The sequence below is a fragment of the Lithobates pipiens genome, unplaced genomic scaffold (genome assembly GCF_037356315.1).
Source record: "Lithobates pipiens isolate NorthernLeopardFrog02 unplaced genomic scaffold, aLitPip1_a1.2 Scaffold_54, whole genome shotgun sequence".
NCBI lineage: Eukaryota > Metazoa > Chordata > Amphibia > Anura > Ranidae > Lithobates > Lithobates pipiens.
Window position 1 is genome coordinate 357,675 of NW_027507876.1, and position 18,425 is coordinate 376,099.

At 39.0% G+C, this 18,425-nt stretch overlaps 1 protein-coding gene across 3 annotated transcripts in view; it reads left to right on the plus strand.

Annotated features, from left to right (window-relative positions):
* Positions 1-2,459: 2,459 nt before the first annotated feature.
* Positions 2,460-18,425, plus strand: part of ZC3H6 (zinc finger CCCH-type containing 6) — a 66,083-nt gene continuing 50,117 nt past the window's right edge. For 2 of the 3 annotated variants that reach the window (XM_077467377.1, XM_077467376.1), the window contains exon 1: positions 2,460-2,754. In XM_077467377.1, coding sequence (XP_077323503.1) covers positions 2,666-2,754 — 89 coding nt within the window. In that variant the 5' untranslated portion in view covers positions 2,460-2,665. The remainder of the gene's footprint in view (positions 2,755-18,425) is intronic. The other variant, XM_077467375.1, reaches the window with a different exon arrangement.

Sequence of the window (18,425 nt, forward strand, 5' to 3'; positions counted from 1 at the left end):
CACGATCTCTCATCTCCTATAGTCAGTCCCACCTCCCGCAGTTAGAACGCACACACAGGGAACATGGTTAACCCCTCGATCGTCCCCTAGTATTAACCCCTTCCCTGCCAGGGACATTTACACAGTAATCAGTGCGTTCTATAGCACTGATTGCTGTATAATTGCCAATCGTGTCAAACGTGTCCGATGTATCCGCCATAATGTTGCAGTCTCAATAAAAATCGCAGATCGCCACCATTACCAGTAAAAGCAAAATAATAATAAAAATGCCATATATCTATCCCCTATATTGTGGACACTATAACTTTTGTGCAAACCAATCAATATACGCGTTTTGCGATTTTTTATTACCAAAAATATGTAGAAGAATACAAATCAGCTCAAACTGAGGAAACAATGTTGTTTTAAAAAAAAAAAAAAAATTGGGGCTATTTATTACAGCAAAAAGTACAAAATATTGTATTTTTTTTCAAAATTGTCGCTCTTCTTTTGTTTATAGAGCAAAAAATAAAAACCGCAGAGATGATCAAATACCACCAAAACAAAGCTCTATTTGTGGGATAAAAAGGATGTCAATTTTGTTTGGGTACAGCGTTGCATGACCGCGCAATTGTCAGTTAAAGCGACGCAATGGCCTGGTCATTGATCAGCCAAATCTTTGGGGGATGAAGTGGTTAAAAAAAAAAAGTACAGCATGCTGCATTTTTCTGTACTGCGAATCCAGGTAATGGGCTACAAATGTGTTTCAAACGCACTGCGCCCCTTTAAGCCTAGAAAGCCCAAAAACATATAATAGATGCACTGCATAAGCAGTGCTAAACATTAAATGCATGCAAAACTCACTTATGTCGTGTACACACGACCAGACTTTTCGACAGCAAAGGTCTGACGGAACGAATCGGCCAGACAATTCTATCGTGTGTGGGCTTAATCGGACGGTTGCTGTCTAGAAATCAGATGGGCTTTAGAAATAGAACATGTTTCAAATTTTTCCTCCAGAACTCCGCAGGAACAAGTTCCTATTGAGAAATCTCTTAGTGGGTATGCTAATCCGACGGACAAAAACCGACGCTAGGGCAGCTATTGACTACTGGCTATGAACTTCCTTATTCTAGTCCGGTCGTACGTCATCGCGTTTGAATCCGTCAGACTTTGGTGTGATTGTGTGTGGCTGTTTGTTCAGAAAGTCTGTCAGAACTCCACTGGTCGGGAAGACCATCGGACCTAGTCTGCCGGAAAGTCCGGTCGTGTGTACGCGGCATAAGTGTATGTTAAACATGCTTCTAATGCATATACACATTATTATTATTTGAGGTACTTATATAGCGCCTTCATTTTACGCAGTGCTTTACATATACATTGTACATTCACATCGGTCTCTACCCTCAAGGAGCTTACAATCTAACGTCCCTAACTCACATTCATATAAACATGCAGACAAAAACACGCAGTTATGTGCAGTTTTTGGCGTGAATGTGCCTTTAGCACGCTAAAATAGAGTCGCTTTACTGCCAACGCCACTCCCGCGAGTGGCATTGGTGGTAAAGTGGCTCTATTTTAGCGCTACTTTAATTTCATTTTAGTGGCGGTATGCAGCCACTAGCGGGGCAAATTTAACCCCCGTTAATGGCCGAAAAAGGGTTAAAACCGCCCGCAAAGTGCCTCTGCGGCGGCGCTTTGCCAGCGGTATAGCCGCACTGCCCCATTGATCTCATCTTTGGAGCGGTGAAGGAGCGGTGTATTCGCCGCTCCAAAGATGCTGCTAGCAGGACTTTTTTCACCGTCCTGCAAGCGCATCATTCCAATGTGAAAGCCCTCCGGCCCACACTGGAGTGAAAGGGGCCGGTATTTTTCAGGCGCTATTTTTAGCGCTGTAGTGCCTGAAACCCGCCTCAGTGGGAAAGGGGCCTTACTTAATGTAATTTTGTCCGAGAAAATATAGATATATATATGTTTTATTTTTAACGTGTAAACAAAAATGTCTGTGGAGCTGAAGTGGTTAATGGGCCATGTATTATCACTTTGTTATTTTTTCTGGGAGTTTTACTTTTATATTTGTTACTTTTCTTAGAGCTCTGCTTTAATATAAACAAAGTGCAGGTTCCCTAGAAGTGTCATCCTTGTGGGGAATGCATTTTGCCCAATACAGACGCACTTCGCGCCCTTATTCTATTTTCCTCAGCACCGAAATGGAAATAAAAAAAACTACAACTCCCAGAGCTCTCTACGGCGAGGCGCGGCATAGCTAAAGAACCCAGCCAATCATCGCTCTCGTCACATCCTCCCCACGAGCCTCTAAAATTAGATCCGGTACAGAGGGAGGGACTGGTTCCTTTCGGAGTCACGCGGCTCTCCTAGCAACCACTCACGGCGCGTCTTTTCTCCACCCCGCGCTTATCAGAAAAGCCGCGCCGCTATTGGCCCATCGCTCACCTGTGCCTCGCCCGGAAGTAGTTGCTACGCTTCTCCCATACTGCTTCCGGGTCACCGTATTCACTCGTTTACTCGGTGGCGTTAGACGCTGCTCTCTCGGCTCCGGCCGCGCAGCTAGGATGTCTGCTGTACACGGTTCCCTCCTGGTTTCGGTGTAAAAAAAAAAAAAAAAAGAGAATAAGCTAAAACAGTCTAATAATAGAGAAACTGAGAGAGTGTGTGTAGTGCAGACATGGCCTTTGAGAGCCTGTTCTCCAGACCCCCCAACTCTGCCCTACTAGACACCCACATGACAGAGTGTCAGCATGCAGGGGACGAAAGGTCGAGTAATATTACCTTCTCTTCTCATTCTTCTGATTTCTGATGAATTGATGCTCATTCTGTGCTCATCATGTATTTATATGGGGGTGGGGGAGGGGGGAGAGAGGGCCTCATCCTGGGCCATTGTGATCCCACTGTCTTCTCATCTGTCTGATCACCAACTGGATGTATATATCTTATATATACATCGTATACACTGACCATTGCATTCTGTGTATTGCTGGGGCCTAGTCGCTGTGCCTGGTGATCGCATTCTGCTTTTCTACAGCAGAATATCGCAATATTTGCATGATATGGGCTGGACAATCGCTGGCATTGCCTGGAAATATATATATATTTTTTTTTACGACATACATTTTTAAATATCCACATTGCCGTATATAGGGAGGTGCTGGCGTTGTTTTATTATGATAACGAAATATACCAGCACTAGTTATATCAAAGTACCGGCACTATTTTATAATTCTATAGAAAAATACTGGAACCGTTTTAAATTCTTTTTTTTTTTTTGTATTATATTGTTTTTATATGAGCCCATGTACATACACGTAAACCTATAAATATACATATTTTTAAAAATATACATGCTCAGTAGAATGAGAATCTACAACAGTGATGGTGTAACTCCATTTGTTTTCTTATCTCGGCGTCATCCCGTTTCTCTTATCAGCGCTGTGATTGGTGGTGCAAATTTTGTTTTAATTTTTACATTATGCAAATATTTTCATGATTATATGGACTTTAATGTCGCTGGGATAGTTACAAGATTGTCTGAAAATATTTTTATTACCAATATCTTTTAATATCCACATTGGCAGTTATAGAAAGTTATTGGCACTATTTTTATATAAAAGTATCGGCATTGTTTTTAAATATATGTACCAGAACTATTTATAACTCAGTTAAAAAAAAAAACATATTGCATATTTTTGCATGCGCACATATGCACTTCGTAGAATGAGAATCTAACAGTATTAAAAGATTGTCTAAAAATAATTTTATTTCGTAATCATTTAAAATCCACATTGCCATTTATAGAAAGGTGCAGGCACTATTTTTTAATTTTATATAAAAGTACCTGCATATAATAAATATATATATATATATATATATATATATATATATATATATATATATATATATATATATATACACACGCACGAACACAGTGTAAGCGCTGTGAATAGTGGTGCAATTTTTGTTATATTTCTAGAGAACCATTATGCAATATTTGCATGATTATAGTCACATCACTGGGATAGTTACAAGATTGTCTGAAAATATTTTTATTACCGAAATCTTTTAATATCCACATTGGCAGTTATAGAAAGTTATTGGCACTATTTCTATATAAAAGTATCTGCATTGTTTTTAAATATAAGTACCAAAACTATTTATAAATAAGAAAAAAAATTACATATTTTTGCATGCGCACGTATGCACTTGGTAGAACGAGAATCTAACAGTATTAAAAGATTGTCTAAAAATAATTTTATTTCATAATCATTTATTATCCACATATCCATTTATAGAAAGGTGCAGGCACTATTTTTTTAATTTTCTATAAAAGTACCTGCATATATAATAAATAAAATAAATAAATATATATATATATATATATATACACATATACATATACACGAACACCGTGTATAAGCGCTGTGAATAGTGGTGGGATTTTTGTTATATTTCGAGAGAACCATTATGCAATATTTGCATGATTATATTCACATCACTGGGATAGTTACAAGATTGTCTGAAAATATTTTTTATTACCAAAATCTTTTAATATCCACATTGGCAGTTATAGAAAGGTGTTGGCATTATTTTTATATAAAAGTATTGGCACTGTTTTTTTTATATATATTTACCAAAACTATTTTTTGAATAAGTAAAAAAAAAAAAATTACATATTTTTGCATGCGTGCGTATATGCTTGGTAGAAGGAGAATCTACAACAGTATTAAAAGATTGTCTAAAAATAATTTATTTAGTAATAATTTAATATTCACATTGCCATTTATAGAAAGGCGCAGGCACTATTTTTAAATTTTATATAAATGTACAGACTATATAAATATATATATATATATATATATATATATATATATATATATATATATATATGCATGCACAGTGTATAAGTACCGGTACTATTTTTTAAAACTTTTTTTAAAATTAATATATTTTTGCGTGTGCACATAGATATATACACTCGGTAGCATGAGAATCAACTACAGCATTACAATATTGTTTTCTTATCTCGGCGTCATCCTGTTTCTCTTATCAGCGCTGTGAATAGTGGTGGAATCTTTGTTATATTTGTAGGGCACCATTATGCAATATTTGCATGATTATATTGACTTTGATATCACGGGGATAGTTACAAGATTGTCTGAAATATTTTTTATTGCTGATACCTTTTAAAAATCCACATTGGCAGCTATAGAAAATTATTGGCATTATTTTTATATAAAAATACCTGCATTGTTATATATAAAACGGTACCAATATTTTTTTTCTATTATTTTTACACACACACACACACACTAGATTAAAAGATTGTCTAAATCTTTTTTTTTTTTCCATAATTATTTAATATCCACTTGGCCATTTATAGGAAGGTGCTGGCACTATTTTATAATTTGATATAAAAGTGCCATTGTTTTTATATGTGTATATATATATATAATCCAATGGTTGCCACTGCACACCAATCAGAGATAAAGAAAATGGGCCCAGGTGCACAGCAAAGACTGAAAGTTTTATTTCAATGTTTCGACAAGGCACAAGCTCGTCTTCTTCAGGAAACATCAAAATAAAACTTTCATTCTGCGTTATGCTTTCACCTTTTAAGACACGTGAGTGCTGCTGTCTATTTTGGTATATATATATATATATATATATATATATATATATATATATATATATATATATACTATTTTTTAAAAATTATGTATTTTTTGTATGAGCACATGCTACATGCTCATTAGGTTGAGACTCTATAGCAGTGATTGCCCAATGCCATTTGTTTTTCCTTTGACATTTATAAAAAGGCTTTTTTTTACATTTATAGAACAATACAGGCATTATTTTATAATTTATATAGACAAATATTAGTACTGTTTTTTTTTATTACTTTGGCCACATAAATATACATGCTCGGTATGGTGAAAATCTACAACAGTGATGACGTAGTTCCATGTGTTTTCTTATCTCTGCGTCATCTCATTCCTCTTTACAGCACTGTGCCTAGTGATAGAATTTGTCTCTAGCTCTATTTTATATGGAAAAGTGCTGACACTATTTTTAAATTTTATATAAAGGTACCGGCATTGTTTTCTAATTATATAGAAACAATTTTTCAATACTTTTTTTTAAACATTATTTTTGCATGCTCCGTAGGATGATAATCTACAACAGAAATACCATCCCTATTTTTTTAAATAATTTTTATTATATATAGTCATTTTTTTTTTTTAACTGGTGCTAGTTTATGTATTGTTTATGTGGAAGTAGCATCACTTTTTTTTTTTTTTTTAAATACATTTTTCAATATGTTCTTCTGTGCACATAAATATACATGCTCAGTAGAATGCTATAGATACAATTTCTGTCTGTAATCAACAGTAACAGTAATACCATTAACTTTTTTAGGGCACGGTCTTGAAATATTTGCATGATTATTTGGACTTAAAATATTACTAGAAGCATTCAAGGGTTGTCTAAAAAATATTTTTATTTCTAAAATATTTTGACACCTACATTGCTTTTTATAGAAAATATTTTATAAATATATATAAAAGTGCCAGCACTATTTTTTTTTTCCCTAAAACACACCTGTATTATATTTGTGTGTACACATAAATATAAATACTTGGTATGATGCTCTAAATAGCAGCTATTTTAGTTTGAGAATCAACCATTTTTTATTTTTCCTCAGCATTTTTTTTTCTCTTTGCCGATTATAACCAATACTAAGAGATAGAAAATCCTACACTTGGAGTTGTCATTAGACCAGGAATAGCAATCTTCAATAGTTACACTTGGTAACTGGTGACAACTGTTTTTAAGAGCACATTGACCTGAGGGCCGGTTCACACCAGAATGCGGTCCTGGAAAGGCGCATTCCAAGCAGGTTTTATGCACTGTGTTCAAAACGGACTGCCTGTGCAGTCTGCTGCAGTGTCAATATATTCTTAACAACACTGCAAACACTGAAAACACAATCTATTTGCCTGCACCAGGTTGCATGGTACCATAGTACCATGTGATTTGGTGTGGTGCGATCCAGTGTGATTTCAGCCCATTAAAATGGATGGGTTGAAAATCGCACCGTGTTGAATAGCACAGGAACATGGATCACATACCTGTGCAGTTCAGGTGTAAACTGGCCCTTATGTTGGGATACAGTCGCCCCCCCCCCCCCCCCGAAAAAAAAATTACCGGAAGGGTTTTAACCCTTTGCTACTCTTTAAAAAATAGAAGAATACATTTTAACTTTCAATATATATATATATATATAATATTATATAGTCAAATATATTTATAAGTTGTGTTCATAATACATTGTTAATGTAGTAGAAATTAAATGAATTTAATAAAACTGTATTTTTAATATATTTTATACTTTATATTAGAGCTGCATGATCATTAAAAAAAATCCGCAATCTCGATTCAGCCCCCCTCACAATCTTAATCTGACATTTCCATGATTCATGTAACAAGTGAAGAGCAGTTTTCTGCTCACAGCTGTCAAAAAAAAAAAAAAAGAAGAGCAGCTTTCAAAGTTCGTGACAACATTGCTCAGATAAAAAGAAACATTGTATCATTTGGTTCTTTTAGATCAAAGGTATGAACTTTTCTCAGTAGATGAGGGCAGTTTAACCACTTAAAGACTAAGCCTTTTTCTGACGCTTGTTGCTTACAAGTTAAGATCAGTATTTTTGCTAGAAAATTTGTTGGAACCCCCAAACATTCTGTATATATTTTTTAGCAGAGACCCTGGAGAATAAAATGGCGGTCATTGCAATATTTTATGTTACACTGTATTTGTGCAATGGTCCTTCAAATACAATTTTTTGTGAAGAAATGCTCTTCAATTAATTAAAAACAAACAAAAAAAAGTTTAGTTAGCCCATTTTTATTGTATAATGTAAAGGATGTCACACCGAGAATCGTGATCTTTAGTCTAAGAAAAAAAAAATTGTGATTCTCATTTTATCCAAAATCATGCAGCTCTACTGTATATTGTAAAATAAAAAAAACTGTTTTATGATATATCATTCTATATTTCATAAAGTTAGAAGGCAAACCATTCTACATATTGAATAATAGAATTACAATTATATACTCGCAAGCCAATATTTACATTTGGTGTGATGTTGGAGTAGATGTGCCAGTATTTACAGGAAGCTGTACTTGCATCATTAGTAAATCTACTTAACGTTTAGCTGAAAAAGCAATTTACCTTTGAAAGCAAATGTAATGGCTGTGATTTCATGAATGTTAATTGTAATATTGGGTTAGAGGCCCATTTTTTTATTTATTTTTTTACACGGGCGGTCTGTCTGTCTCTGTTTTTCATCCATCTATTGATAGATCATCTGTTCACATTCACATCTGTCCAGGTTTTCTGTACGGAACATCCGACGTCCAGTTCCATTGAAAAGGAATGGAGGTAAACAGGACGTTTGTGTACGTCTGTTCTGTTTATGTCCGGTTTTGAGCAAGAAACATTTGTTTATGCAATTGTCATCTCTGCAACAATTAAATAAGAGATGCAAACAAGGATGACGATGGATGTAAACTGAATCCATTATTTTCTTGGTAAAAATGTGACTTAACAGATGACTCCCATGTGAAAAGGATTTTATATTTTGACTTATTGGAAGCTTGTTCATCATCAATTCATTTTCTGATTAGTGAAGCCAGGGCCAGGGTGTCATATTGACGAAGACTCTTTTAAAGGATAAGTTCACCTTTAAAAAAAAAAAGTAATGCACATTTTTTTTTCTGGCAAAAAAATTTGCATTTATTATTTTTATCAGCAGATCATTGATGCCACGCAGGTCTCCTGCAGACTGTGTGTAAGCTGTCTGCCCCCTATATTGTACCTCGTACGAGTAGGTAGTTTCACAATAACAGGAAGAATCACTGACCTACCACAGCGTTCAACAGCGCCATGGTAGTTTATTGAGATCTACAAGCCGACAGCCGCAAAGGATGTTGGTACTTGTAGTTCAGAACTCTGTGAGTGAATGATGTGGGCAGAGCCGCGCTCTTTTTAAAAAGTGACCACTGGTAGAGGGAACTTCTCCCCGTACTGCTGTCGCACAGAAACAGCGGATCGCTGAGTGGCTGCAGGAGCTGGAATATCTTATTCATTCCTCCTCAAAAATGGGTGGAACATGTAACATTTTCCTGAAGGTGAACTTATTCTTTAAAGCAAGTCGGTAATGGCAACTCCCATTTTTTTTTTCCTAACATATAACCCTGATATAGTTAGTTATGGACTGTAGTTTACTGACTTGTGGCAGATTCATGTGATTCTTAATAGCTCTACATTTACAAAGTGGTGGTGTTATAGCACCAAATTAAATAATTATCTTCACTTTGTAGATAAGGAAACGGGAGGTAATTAGGGCCTGCTGTAAGTTGGTTTATAAACACAGGCAGAGTGCCTTTCTCTGTACGCAGTGTACCAGAGCAGAATGTTTGCGACCGTTACCGTCTCCCTGTAGCTGGTTGTTAAAGGGTAAGTTCACTTTTACAGAAAAATTTGTAAGGTGAAGTTACACAGAACCCCCTCCTCAGCCTCCCCCCCGTCCCACCGACCTGGAACGCGGCGTCCTCCCGCTCTGAGCCGCCTTGTGGCCCTAGGGCTTAGAAATCCCCGAAGCGTAATCTCCTTAATGTACCCCTTCAGGAGGTATGTTTAGGAGCATTCTAATTAGGGATGCACCGATACCATTTTTTTTTTTTACAATGAGTATATTTTATTTAGTCCTCACCGATACCAATTACCGATACCTACCGCAACTGTTTTGTTTTCACTTACGCTGTCAGCAATGGTGCAAAGCATTGAAAAGTTATTTACGAATTAAGTGAATTGATTTTTTTTTTTAATTTAGCGCTTTTTCAATGTGAAATGTGTAAATATATGTTAATATATATGTGTAAAAATATTCACTAACAAAGTAAACAAAAAAAAAAGTTTTAACTGTTTATCGTTTCTAAAATAGATGTAAACAAAAGAAAAAAGCAGGAAAATAATAAAGTGGTGGAGAATAGGGAGTTAAGGCTGATTAGAGTAAATTAAGGGTTAATAAGGGGTTAAAAAGAGGAACATTTGTTCATCCCTTTTGATTTGAAGATGAAGAAACAGAAATATACAAAAAGAAACAATGTTTCTTTTTATTTTAATGTTTGGTGGCTGAGCAATGTTGGTAATAAACTTTGCCGGTTCCCCTTTTTTTTTTTGACAGCTCCAATTATCGGACTTCTTTCACACAGGGGAGACCCGCTGACAGCTCAAAGAGCCGAGCCTGAAAGTATCAGTGCGTTTATGCGAGTACCGATACTCGTGCAAATACTCGGTAACGGCAACCCTAATTCAAATTGGTCCGTGCCGTCACATGGTTTGCACCGACCAATCAGAACCTGTGTAGCCTATCCTCTCAGCAGGGAAGAGAGAAAACTGAGGGTAATTGTAAGCATCGAGGTGGTTATACCGGGGCTCAGAACGGGAGATCTGAGGGGGTCTTGTGTAAGTTCATCTCACAGATTTTTCTGTAAAGGTGAACTTACACTTTAAAGACGCTAGCCTGATGGGGAAGTGAAGACACTAGTTCCTCATTGACAGAAGGCAGTGTTGGGATTCTATAGCCAATAGCAGGCTGTCTTCTAAGTAACGATCCCCCCACTGCTTATCATCAGTCACAAGGGGAGTGGACTTGACGGGGCTCCGGTGTCTGTGAATCCCCATCAGGCTCTGCACCCCCTCCCCCACCCCAGTACAAATCTCCCCACCGCAGTGCTGTCTGTCAGGTGCAGCAGCAGGGAGGAAGTACAATTGTACTGAGGGAGACACTGTACTGTATGGACACTCCAGCCTCAGTGCGCCTCCTCATTCAGGGTGTACCCCATGAAACTTGCCTATGCCAACGTTTCTGGAGGCACGCTGGAATTCAAAAGCGTTTCTTAGACTCTCTTTATGAATTCCCCTGATAGAATTCAGTTTTCTCCAAACTCTGTTAACTAGCCGTACATAAATACGGAGTATAATTGTCACCATTGAAAAAGCATTATCTGCTTTATATGCATTTGGAAGTCCTATAAACGCAGGTTTGACACTGCAAGTGTGAGGCTGAAGTCTATAGGACTGCTTCTTTATAAAGACTAATGGAAGTTGTCAGATACATGCTGACATGTTGCGGCTCTTGTCTAAAGTGAATTGTAGGAAGTGTCTTTGGAGGCATAGCTCAGGTGCAGTGCAGATAAGGCCTTCTCCAGCAGCTTCTTCTAATTTCTTGGGACTCCTCAAGCGGAGCACGAGACCTCATTGTGATGGATGTGGCAGATGAATGCCACCTTCATTCCCCCCCCCTTCCATTAGACTGAGTGTAGCAGAAGTGATATAGGACTCCTTGATGGCAACTTTAGAATGAAGATCGATTGTAAGCTCTAACAATCAGTGCCCTCTGATTCCGCCTATATTGAATTGTATTGTAACTGTACTGTCTGCTGCACAAACTGTAGGTGCAATAGAAATCCTGTATAACGATAATCTCTATTGGAGAGATGTTACTACTGTCATTCCTGGGAGAGGCAAGAAGCCAGTGGAAAGTTCAGCCTGCCAGTGTTTGCTCCTAGTTCACTGAACCTATAAAATATTTGTTAGCTGTGTGTAAAGTGTGTACTCCATGAAAAGGTGTTGTATGTAACCTGCTCTGCGTTATCTGATTTTCCTGGTTTGATCAGGCAGGGAATTCATATCTGTAGCTATTAAAATCGCTGTGAGGATATGTCTTTTGTTCTGATGTGTAAAATATGCAGATTTGAGCAAATATGGGATAAATCATTATGATGTCAGCATTTTCAATTTCTAGAAGGCAGTGCATCTGAAAAATTACATTTGCAGTGAAAGCCTGTGTTCTCTGTTGAATTACGAAAGCAAGCTTTTAGTTATAATTGGATTTTCCTGTAATTTATGCATCTGTTTTAAATACAGTGTATTCCGTCTCGCTCATTCACACGGGACTTCAAGGTTTGCTTTATTTAAAATGCAGAAAAAAGTTGATTTAACCACTTCAATACAGGGCACTTTCACCCCCTTCCTTCCCAGCCCAATTTTCAGCTTTCATCGCTCTAGCGCTTTCAGTGACAATTGTGCGGTCATGCTACACTGTACCCAAATGAAATTTTTATCATTTTGTTCGCACAAATAGAGCTTTATTTTGGTGGTATTTATTCACAACTCAGTTTTTTAATTTTTTTGCGATATAAGCGCAAAAAAAGCGGAAATTTGAAAAAACAATATTTTCTTTTTTCTATTTTAAAAGAAAATCTAATTTTGTCATAAATTGAAGCCAAAATGTATTCTGCTACATGTTTTTGGTAAAAAATTCAGTTAAGTGTATAATAATTGGTTTGTGTGATCACGGACATATGTACGCAAATGATCATGTACATATGTGTGCAGGTGATCACGTATATATGTGTGCAGATAATCATTGGGACATGTGATTTTAGTGGGACATATGTGGGGGACATGTTTTTATTATTAGGGACATGTGTTTTTATTATTTGGGGACATTGTGTTTATACTGTGTGGTGTGTTGTGTGTCTACACTAGACTGGTGATCAGTGAGTAAAAAGCTGTAAAAAAGGCTCATACTCACTGATTATCAGCCGGCTGCAGCGATCTGCTCTCCTCTCAGCGATGACTTCTGTGTGAGGAGAGGAGGAGCCGATTGCCTAGCAACCGGCTGTTTGTTTACATCACATGACGGCCGTGATTGGACACGGCCATCATGTGATCAGGAGGGCCAATCACAGAGCCCTGCCGATCTGAGATGCGCCGTGTTAGGGTGACACGAGCACATCGGGATCGCGCCCCTGCGCGGACACGCGCGCACGCGATCCCGCTCCTTCTGAAGGACGTTCCTCAGAAGTAGATGGCTCCCGCCTGGCCGTATATGTGCATTGGCCGGGTGGGAAGTGGTTAAGAATTATAAAAAAAACTTAGAGGAGCTCCAGTCTCCCCCCAAAAAATACAGTAGCTGCTGACTTTTCATATAAGGGCACGCCCCTGCCCTGGATCCAGAGCTGTCCTCACCCAACCTGATTCTTCAATTGGCTTTGGGTCCAGGCGCCGGCATCTTGACTAAGGGAAACTGGCAGAGAAGCCTTGCAGCTTCACAACCGGCTTCCAACTGAACTTGTGCGTTGTGATTGGTCCCACAGTCTTCTGTGGTCTGTGATCCGACCGGATGTGGGGAAGCGGGTACCTGTCAAAATCAGGTCCTTGCTCCCACCCCCCCCCCCCCCCCCCCCCCCCCAAAAAAGTGGCAAATGTAAATGGGGGGGAGGAAGAGCCGAACTTCCCCTTTTATGTGAAGTTCCGCTTTAAACATCCCAGATCATGTTCTTCTCTTTTTAAGGCCTAATTTACGTGGGCATTATAGCAGAACTACTCTGCATCTGAGCACCACAAACCAAAAATACTATTTAAAGTGTAAGTTCACCTCTACAGAAAACCTGCAAGGTGACTTTACACTGTACCCCCTCCCCCCTCTCCCACTGTACTGTAGTCCCGCGATCCTGCTCTGTCAGGGACCAGAATGTCGCTTCACTGGCCTGGGGATTTGAAATCCTCCTGGCTTTCTCTCATCTCTTCTCTCCTTGCAATGCTAACAGGATGGGCTAGACAGATTCTGATTGGTCAGCGTTGTCCATGTGACAGTACTGACCACGTAGGGATGCCTCTTGTCTGTACACGCTGAGAGGTATGGAAAATTAAGCCGCAGGAATCTCAATTTCCCGGACCGGTAAAGCAGCATTCTGGTCCCTGGCAGAGCAGGATAAAGGTAAGCTTACACTTTAATACATTTTTAATATTCAGTGCAAACTCATCCATCCATGTCTCCATGCTTTATTTTGCTGAGAAATCACTTTGAAAAATGCCCCCCTTGCATTTCTAGCCATGATTTGTGTAGCATTTTCTTTCTGGAATCCATCTGCCCTTAGCTCAGGCGTGCATGTAGGAGGGTGTGCTTAGACCTACCAGCTCCAACCACATAAACAAATGGCCTATTCATGGTGTACGGGCCTCAGTGCCCATGTGAATGAGGCCTAAATGCATATACATTCACATGTGTATTGATGTGTTCACAGCATATAATCTGCCCCCTGGACACACAGATGTCTGTGTTTTCTAAATGCAGGTGAATGGAATGCACCTTAACATACATGCGCAGATTGATTTTGACCATTTAAAATCATTATATGCATTTAGAAATGTTCGATAAATGCATGTAAGTCATTGTCCGTGTGAATAAAGCCTTGAACTGTATTTTTATGTGGCCGTTTATAAACAAATAGTTGATGGGTAATGTTTTGGAAAAGGGTGTGTGAATCGGCATATAAAGAAGTAGTGCAACAGTAGCATTGCCAAGGAATGGTTTTAGTGTTTGTTAGCTAAGAACTTTTCTTTTCTTCCTCCTGCACTATTGGCTGCTCTCCACAAGGCTCCAGCACTATCTGTAGCCTCTTGTTATTATTCCAGCTGTCTCGGCTACCTGACTAGTGGAACCACTATAGCAGGAAATGATTTTGGTGATTGATAGGCACTGAGACCTTTGTCTGATTTTATGGACACTACTGGGGACCTTTTTCTTTTTCTTTTTTTACCAAGCTCAGTGAACAATCACATTGCTACAGTCTGTTCTCCTTTAGGAAATCAACCCCATTGCAAAGGGGTTTTTCATAGTCCTCACTATCAACCAGACCCCAGCCGTGATGAGCCGGAGCTCGTTCATGTACAGTCCTGGCCAAAATGTTTTGAGAATGAAACAAATATTCTTTTCAGAAAAATCTGCTGCTTCAGTTTTTATGATGGCAATTTGCATATCCTCCAGAATTGTATGAAGAGTGATCAGATTAATTGCCAAGTCTCTCTTTGCCATAAAAATCAAATTATCCCCCCCCCCCCCCCAAAAAAAAAAACACTGTATTTCAGCCCTACCACAAAAGGACTAGCTGACATGTCAGTGATTCTCTCGTTAAGACAGGTGTCAGTGTTGAGGAGGACAAGGCTGGAAATCACTCTGTAATGCTGATTGAGCTAGAATAACAGACTGGAAGATTTAAAGGGAGAGTGGTGCTTGAAATCATTCTTCTTCATCTGTTAACCATGGTTACCTGCAAGGAAACGTGAAGTCATCATTGCTTTGCACAAAAAGGGATTCACAGGCAAGGATATTGCTGCTACTAAGATTTCACCTAAATCAACTGTTAATCGGATCATCAAGAAGTTCAAGGAAAGAACTTCAATTATTGTGAAGAAGGCTTCAGGGTGCCCAAGAAAGTCCAGCAAGCAACAGGACCGTCTCCCACAGTTGATTCTGCTGTGGGAATGGGGCACCACCAGTGCAGAGCTTTCTCAGGAATGAAAGCAGGCGGTGTGAGTACATCGGCACGCACAGTGAGGAGAAGACTTTTGGCGGATGGTCTGGTGTCAAGACGGGCAGCAAAGAAGCCACTTCTCTCCAGGAAAAACATCAAGGACAGACGGATATTCTGCAAAAGGTACAGGAATTGGACTGCTGAGGATTGGGGTAAAGTCATTTTCTCTGATAAATCCCTTTTCCGATTGTTTGGGGCATCCGGCAAAAACATTGTCTGGAGAAGAAAAAGTGAGCTCTACCATCAGTCCTGTGTCATGCCAACAAAAAAGCATGACACAGGAGACCATTCATGTATGGGGTTGCTTCTCAGCCATGGGAGTGGGCTCACAGCCATGAATAAAGAATGATACAAAAACATCCCCTGAGAGCAACTTCTCCCAACCATTCAAGAGCAGTTTGGTGAGAATCAATGCCTTTTCCAGCATGATGGAGCACCTTGCCATAAGGAAAAAGTGATGGCTAAATGGTTTGGGGAAAAAAGCATTGAAATATTGGGTCCATGGCCAGGAAACTCCCCAGACCTTAATCCCATTGAGAACTTCAGGTCAATCCTCAAGAGGTGGGTGAACAAAAAAGACCCCACAAAGTCTGACAAGAATGGGGAGCCATAATTTAGGATGTGGCCCAGAAGTTGACTGACACCATGCCAGGGTGAATTGCCAAAGGTCTTGAAAAAGAACGGTCAACACCAGAAATATTGACTCGCTGCATAAACTTCATGTAATTATCAAAAGCCTTTATAATTATAAATGCTTGTAATTATACTTCAGTATACCATAGTAACATCTGACAAAAGATCTAAAAACACTGAAGCAGCAGACTTTGTGAAAATTAATATTTGTGTCATTCTCAATTTTTTGGCCATTGAATGACCGAAAAAGACTGGGAGAGATTTCATCAGCACTGAAGTTTAAAAAAAAAAGCATTTAATGAAAGAAAATCATTTGCTACACCGTGCTTTAGCAAACTATCATCTAGTTCAGCCTAGATCTCAGGTAACCCTACTACAAATGATTATAGCCACAGCTCACAGCATATTCACATGGATCTTGAATCTCTGTGTTGACTTCCCTCCTCTATAGCAATAGGGCAGTGTTTGTTTTTTTACTTTTTTTTTTTAAACAAATTGTGCCACCCTGTGTATATTGCTTGCTGGGCCACCTGGGATATGCTCATCACATATCCCAGGAGGCCTTTAGTCTTTCAGCTGGGGGGGGGGAGGGGGGACCTAGCAGCGTATCAATGCCCTGCCAACTGAACCTGGAAGGGCCGACGGGACTCTAAATTACTAAAAGTAAAATGTAAGTAGACTAAAAGTGCAAGTAAGATGACGGCACGTAGCAGAGCGATGTCTGTTAAGAGAATGATGTCAATAGGACAACGCTGGATCCGGTGGCTGGGTGAGAATCCAAATTGTGCAGAGATCGCCTCCCGGTAAGCTGGGTATAGAAAAAAAAAAGGGGGGGGGGTGGGGGCTGAGGCTGAAGGACCTCTTTAAGTTGTAGTATTTAAGAGAATAAAGAATGTTGTGTATCTAGAGCATTTTACACCCAGAGCAGATACGTTTTTAACACCTCCTGCCAGGGGAGGACTGACCATTCAGCCACTCGGGCACTGCCGGGGGCCCCATCAGGGTTGCCAGCCTCAGTAAAACCAGGGACAGTATGTAAAAATCTGTGTTTTTCTTTTTTTTTTTTTAACATCTGTCTCTGAAATGTCCCTTACTGATATCCTTTTCATCTAAAAATCCCAAGACTATAGCTGCCCCACCACTTCAGTACCTTCTCAGTGAATAGAAACATGTCTGTGCATACTGTGTGTACATGTATGTGTATACTGTGTGTGTGTTTTTGTATACTGTTTGGCCCCATATTCTCTATTTGCTTGGGGGCCCCATAATCTATTGCCCAGGAGCCCCATGAGTTGTCAGTCCGCCCCTGCCTCCTGCTATATATGACAACGTTATTTTCAGAAACAATCTTGGAATGAAACAAATGATAAAGTAATGCAGTGAAAACTGTTGTCCCCTAACATTAGTGGTCAGTGGAGATCAGTCCACCATAGCACATTGCCACAGCAACCTCAGAGGGAACCCTGGTTAAGAAAGGCAGCTTTAGGGTTTGTTTAAAGTGTAAGTAAACCCTCATATCGTTTTCAGCCAAGGAAGCTGCCATCTTTGCCTCTACAACTGCCATGATGCTGCACATGTGATCAGTTATGACACCAGCCATTGGATGGTTTCTCAGTTTGGTTGAGAGCACAACCAATGGGAGTGTTACAGTTTTTGAAACTGGTAAATGGATGGGGTTTACTTCTGCTTTAAGGGAAAATGCCTTGTCTCCTGTGTGCCCAGTTCACACCACCCGTTTATGGTGAAAAAAGAGGTACGGCAGGCAGTACTTTTTTCACTACAGCATTATGCAAAGCAGACCACCGGCTCACACTTCATGAATTGTTACTGTTTGACATTTCAAAAAAGTTGGTTAAAAATAAAATAAAGTGAACAATGCGATACACTGCGATCGGCACATCAACATTGCAGTGATCCTACTGTACAGCCCCACACACAAGCCCCTGTGTTGTAACTCAGTGGCTGGTGTGAATTATCCCTAAGTTAGATTAGAACTGCTTTAATTAGAATTTAATATTCTGGTTTGGCTTTTGAAGCATACATTTTCTGCCATTTTCTGTTGCAGCAAAGACAGAAAACAAGTGTGTTTTTTTTTTTTTTTGTTTAACTGAATGATAAAATGTGAGGGGACATGGAGAGATTTCCTTGATTGTTTAATTCAAATTTGAAATTTAGTGCTTTGTATGTTGGCACCAGATTTTGCTTTCCGTGAAAGAAATGTTTGGTGTCCGTGTATTACTGACAATTAGTTTTTCTGTGACAATGTATTCTGGAAAGTACTTTTTCTGTGAACATCAAAATGAACATATAATTACCATAGTATTATAGTTGGGGTTGGTACTCTAGCTGTG